The following is a 6,157-nucleotide window of genomic DNA, read 5'->3' as shown; positions in this document are numbered from 1 at the left end:
AGTCTGGGACCCGACTCGGCGAGTCTACAACTTAAACCTCGTACCCCTTCTCGCTTCTACTCGACGAGTCGATCCTTTGAGTCGCCGAGTTCAAGGCCAAGATGCAAAATGCACAAACAATTAAATAAAAAAATACATACCAAAAACCAGGTGCTACAAATCTCCCCCACTTATTTTAGACGGGGGGTCCGGGGGCAGCGTCCCTGGGTCCGGGGTTTCCAAAGGGGCGGCGCCCCTTTGGCGGGTTCTAGGGGAGGCGCCCCTAGCGGGGTCCAAGGGGCAAAGCCTAAATCCTTGAGGGTGATTATGGTAAAATTAACGAAACTCGTTAGTTTTGGTAATCCTAAATCCTCATTAATCTGGATTACCCTGACTTGTTTCCAAAGCAACTAATAACGACCCAACCCTAATGAATCCCTATTTTCATTTATTATATAAACAATTCTTCCTGTTGTGAAGTGACATCCCAGAAATTAGCTCCTGTTTTCTTCAAACTCTCATAGAATTTTTCTAGCATATTGGATTACCATTTTTGTGCCTAGAATCGTAAGTGTCCACTTGGATTATCCTAGGCTAAATTTCTTGCAACCCATGCATAAGGTAAAAATATAAGTTTGGAAAGTGTTCTCACGATCCAAGTTGGTATCCAGATCTCCACCACAAACCCTAAAGTGTTCCTACAGAAATCCCATGTTTCTCCGCCCCCTAACCTAAACCCCATATCCTTTGTCTCTCCACCCATCCAAACCCCTGAAATCATGAGTTACCCTTTTTATATTGAAATCCCCATTAACCTCGTATGCCTAAAAATCATTATTTTACTCTATTTTTACATTAATTTATTCCATTTAACATTACATATTACACAAATTATATAAATACAAGACATGTATTACACGACTCTAAACTTAATATACCTTTCTAGAAAAAAAATATTAGATATAAGGTAACTATTTCTATTGCAAGGTATTTGAGACAAGGCTCTCCGCCCCTATCCCAAAAACATTGTAAAAATACACTCGGTGTGGGAAAGGGACCTCACACGATTTTTTTGATATCGCAATGTGTAGTGATGGCAAAAAAGTCTGAAACCGATGGGGAAACCCGAAACCCGATTATTTCGGGTCGGGTAACGGGTCGTTATCGGGTTTTTTATTGGGTTCAGGGCAAAGAGTGGATTATCCTCGCCCCGACCCGACCTGTCCCATCCCGTTCCGATTATATATAACATGTTCAAATTCTTTTGATGTTAGTTGTACGCATTCAAAGATAAAAATACTTAGTGTAGACAATCTTTTTAATTATTAACAATCTGGTGTAAAATGTCATTTTTTTTTTATATTTTAATGTTTTACGCTAAAATTAAATCAAATAATTTTTAATATAACGTCTAGATTATTTTATTAAAGTGATGCATCATCTTTATAATTTAAAAGGGAGGCTAGAACATGTATTTTTTATAAGACATCATGGTACTTTAAAACGGAATAAAGATTTCGTTATGAATTGTTGCAAACCCAATAAGATATCCAAAACCCGATGGGACGTCCCGATAAGATATCCGAAAGATATCAGGACGGGTTTGGGAAACCATCCCCCGCCCCGATATAAAAGTTTCATTCTTCCACCCAACAACAATAAGAGTTTCCAGCAGTTCTTATATTCATTACCCAAAACATTATCTTCTAAGATGGTTATCCAAAACAAAAGCCACAGAATGTTATCAAAAATAAAAATCGAACTATGATCACTTAATTTTTATGATTTATTCATTCAAGAGGTTTTATTTAAAAATACAATAACAAACACACAAAAATGAAATGATAAGAAGAAAATCCAAAACATGAAGAATTCACAACAAGTTGCCACTTTTCCTTCTTAAAATCTTAATAAGGGCATCAATAAGTCCTCGACACCTCGTAACTGCAAAACGAAATAATTTTTGTGATGTGTGAGTGACTACATGTCACAAAATGGGATTTCTAAATTAAATATTTATCAAATTATGCTAAATGAGATAATATAACATGTAATAAAGTTAATTTACAAGTAATTACCTTCCATATAAATCTATAGAATGACTCAATGGCTTGGTCGCTTTCGAGATCAACCAAGTTTGCTTCTTTCCATAGTATAAAACCAAGAATGCTATGACTGATTACCTATTGATAATAACAGTTAGATGATGTAATGTTTTCATGAGCTTGTAATTAGTCATTTTTTAATTTTTGTTCGCATTTTTTTTTCTAACCGTCTAAAATCATACATAACAAAAGCAATAACTTTTTATACATAAGCTAACTGCCCAGCATTTTTTTACTAATTAAGTAGATTTAATAAGACTGATATTTTTTTATATTATAATAGCTGTTTATTATTAAAAGTATTTCGAAATTAATAATTATTTATTCTCTTCAATTATAACAATATGATATATTTTCAAGATGAAAAAGGTTATGTTATAAATTTTACAGTTGAAGGAAATCATAGTTAAATATTGTAACATAATAAATTTTTTATATGTAATATAAATTGATTTTGATATCTAATTGTTATAAAAGAAAAGTATTTATTTAGATATCCGGTTGTTAGAATACAAAATTATTTAATTTTTATCTGTCATATAAATCGATAGTTTAGTTTTTCTTTTAAGTACAAACTTTCTTAAAATTTTAAGATACTTTTACTTTTATGTTCAATCCCCAAATTTGAGGTTATTTTCAAAAATATATTTTAAGCGTATTTTATAGAAAGTAAACTTTATCCGTCACATCTAATGGGAGCAATGTTTTAAAAATTAATTTGAACCAACCGATCGAACCGGTTGGACCGAGAAACGGAGGAAGGAGCGGTTCAGCTATCACCAGTTTCAGTATGATACTTTATTTTGATTTTAACGTATATGGATTGATGTAAAACACTAAAACTTTTGGGTATGTGTTATTTTAATTCATTTGCATTCATATACAACTTATTTTTATGGGTATTTTTAATGTTTGAACTTATAAACATTAAATTCATAATTTATATATGTATGTATCTATAGGAAAATAGGAAAAAACATGAAAAATATAGAAATCAGTTGACCTAGCGGTCGGACCGGTTTGAACCGGATACCGACCACCATAACGGTTCAACTAAAAACCAAATTTTAAAACATTTGAATAGGAGAAATACAAAACAAAGAAAGCTCAAGTCCACATCGTTGAAAACATAGTATTGCCAAATTACATTATACATCCTTCAACTAATGATCCTCCGAAATATTTTTTTTAAAAGATAACTAAGGCATCTTCAATAAAATTATAATCATCTATAGACTAACAGCCTTTTAGCCTATGTGATGATTCAAGTATTGTGTGAGACAGGTGAAATTTAATGTTACAAAAAAATATATTGACATTTTCGTGATTATAGTTCAAGGAAGATTGTATATTTTACTATCTTGTCTTTATTAAAGAAGTGTGAAACGAGAAATAGAAACAGAGTTTAATCCTAAAAAATACGTTTTCATAACCACTAAAGGAGACGCAAATTATACAACTGAAAGCAAAATCTAATTGTAGTTCAATAAGATTATTAAAAATATGTTACCATTATCGATCCAATCCAAAAATATGTTGACGATAAGCCTATTAATATTGCCACACCATATGCCATTTCAAGGAGCCATATACAAAGCCAAAACACCTGCAAAAGTATTCTAACAAAGAAATTAAATATCATCTTACTTTTTATTTATATAAGTCCTTCTACTCATATAAAACAATAATATTTGAGATTAATTCCGTCTTTTAATCCCCTCTTTTGAGTTTGAATCTTGTCTTGATATAATGAAAAGGATTATTGATAAGAACAAAAGATAGAAGGATATTGATTTCTATATTTAATTTAAATACTTTTCTAGGCCGATTGGATATTGGTACCAAAAGGTCATGAATCATTATAGATATATAGTGTTTGGAACTTACTGGTTTTTTCCCGACTTGCGATGCCAGTGAGTTAACTCCGTTTATCTTGTCTCCCTCGACATCAGGAATGTCCTAAAACTCACAATTTATATATTATTAAGTACAATATATATCAACATAAATAATACAAGATATAATTATTTTATTTGTAGGTAACATCGTTTATGTACCTTAAATAGTGCGGCAACTAAACCAAAGATGCACATGATTCCAGATACAAAAATAGCATGCTTCGAAAGCATGAGTGGTCTTCCGTATATGCATGCCTGTAATGTTCATCTCAGTTGAATATACTTTTGGTCGAAATTAGTAATACTTTTTTTGCTCAAACATAATATTTATATATGTATAGCTAGTTAATTAGGCAAATATTTATGTTTGGATAAATTTGTGTAAATAAATAGTAAACCTGTACGTGGAGGTGGAACAAAATATTAATGCCTACTCCTAGACCTAATGAGATGGACACTGCGGCAAGTGCAGGATTTTTCTTCCAACGTAGTAACGGTAGCTACAAGTATATATGCACAGCCAAGGTTAATTAAGATGTTTATATATATGGTGCTAGACATTTTGATCACATTTATATAAAATTGTAAGTGAAATGCATATATATAAAGAGATTAGACTCACGTGAACTGAATAGGCTGTTCCAGAAGCATACCATAACAAGAGACCCAACTTTAATGGCCATGATTTGGTACTCCATCCAAGGAAAAAACCCTAATATAACCATAAAAAAGACACCATTGTTTTAAGGCCAAGATTTGATATTAATCAATTAGGAAATTTAATTTATTGCTTTATCGTACCAAAATAGCGTACAAAGAGGTGAGGCGAATGGCAGTTTTAACAGAAAGCTCGCCTGATGGCAATGGCAAATATGGCTTGTTAACCTTGTCGATGTCAATATCTGAGAGTTGATTTATGGCTGCAACATATGAGTTGGCCAAACTACCACCAATGATCACCTAAAGTATTGTTTAGAACCAAATGTACATGAAATGTTATTTGAAGTTTAAAATTATCAAATTTATTTCTTCACAAATTAAATTAATGTAATTTTGGAATTAGAAGATGCTAGCTGCCAACCTGCAAAACTCCAATGAAAAAAGATGGAGTAAAATCTGAAAGTTTGTTGACGGTTAGCAAAGACGTTGAGATGATGGACAACACCTACTCCATCAAGGACACGCGCGGTTAACTAAATTTCACCAACAATATTATCTAAAAGATATGTCGTAATTTAAATGAAACAAGAAATGATCATATTAACACTGATATATGCACGAAACTCTTGGCGACTACTTTATTTATCGCCAAATATTTTTTGTTTAGGAAACTTTTTAAAATTGTACCATTTTACAATCAATAATTTGTTTTCATTGACTTATATTTTCGGTACTTTTATATATTGTAGCGAAAATGATAATGTGTTGCAAGTGTTGTTAAGAATTAAAAATCATACCATTCCTCCAAGCGTGTAAGGTTTTGCGTATCTGTAAATAACATTTAACTTAGCTCTAAATAATTTGCTATCGATTTGGGGACGAACAACTGCAGACCCATGTGGATTGGGAGCATCACTTTTCAGAACTTGTGTTCTTCTTCTTGGATAGTTCATTTTATGACTTGATTTGATGATTCAATCACTCAAAATTGATACTTGAATGTCCAGATCCAATTTGTGATTAATTCCTTGAAACTTCTAGTTTTCCATATATAGACCAACAATAAATGAAGAAGTGGTTAGTTGGTGGAAATTGGTGATGCCCTTTGGCTTTTTTTTAGTTAAGAACACAATTTCTGATGTATCTTCTTCCTTGAATTGGTGTATCGTTTGACTTTTGTAATTAATCTAGTCATTGTATCTGTTACACATGACGTGATAGGATTGAACCGGATAAGCTTCCTAAGTGTAAGCATAACAACTCTCGACACAAATATAGACAGGATCTTTATTATATATATATATACTAGTTGTGAGACCCGTATATTATACGGGTTGGATAAAACAAAAAAAATTAAATATGAAGTTTTAAACAAAGATTTATTTAAATTTGAAATTTAAAATTTGAATTTAAAAGGAAACATATTAAATACTATATGAGAGTTGTAATATTGTAATTTATTGGTTATTTTCAATTAAGACAATTATTAATTAAGGTGTAAATATGATGTGTTAA

General features: G+C 31.6%; 1 protein-coding gene across 1 annotated transcript; it reads right to left on the bottom strand.

Annotated features, from left to right (window-relative positions):
* Nucleotides 1-1,744: 1,744 nt before the first annotated feature.
* LOC145100702 (homogentisate phytyltransferase 1, chloroplastic-like) lies at nt 1,745-5,747 on the bottom strand. The gene is made up of 10 exons (XM_079037872.1): nt 5,440-5,747; nt 5,064-5,147; nt 4,784-4,942; nt 4,605-4,694; nt 4,381-4,482; nt 4,142-4,237; nt 3,972-4,043; nt 3,595-3,690; nt 2,058-2,162; nt 1,745-1,923 (listed from the first exon to the last, which is right to left on the bottom strand). The coding sequence occupies exons 1-10, from the start codon at nt 5,593-5,595 to the stop codon at nt 1,879-1,881; spliced, it is 1,005 nt and encodes a 334-aa protein (XP_078893998.1). The 5' UTR covers nt 5,596-5,747; the 3' UTR covers nt 1,745-1,878.
* Nucleotides 5,748-6,157: the final 410 nt, after the last annotated feature.

The sequence above is a fragment of the Lactuca serriola genome, chromosome 4 (assembly GCF_051521515.1).
Source record: "Lactuca serriola cultivar US96UC23 chromosome 4, Lser_US96UC23_V15, whole genome shotgun sequence".
In the NCBI taxonomy this organism is placed as follows: Eukaryota; Viridiplantae; Streptophyta; class Magnoliopsida; order Asterales; family Asteraceae; genus Lactuca; species Lactuca serriola.
Note: the sequence above shows the minus strand (reverse complement) of the source record. Positions and strands in the feature narration are given on the sequence as shown.

Excerpts from the sequence above, each read along its gene's own strand:
- LOC145100702 (XM_079037872.1), bottom strand. The coding sequence starts at position 5,595 with ATGAACTATCCAAGAAGAAGAACACAAGTTCTGAAAAGTGATGCTCCC. Across the intron at positions 5,148-5,439 it reads CTTACACGCTTGGAGGAATG|GTGTTGTCCATCATCTCAAC; the intron begins GTATGATTTTTA and ends TTGATGGAGTAG. Across the intron at positions 4,238-4,380 it reads TGTTCCACCTCCACGTACAG|GCATGCATATACGGAAGACC; the intron begins GTTTACTATTTA and ends TGAACATTACAG.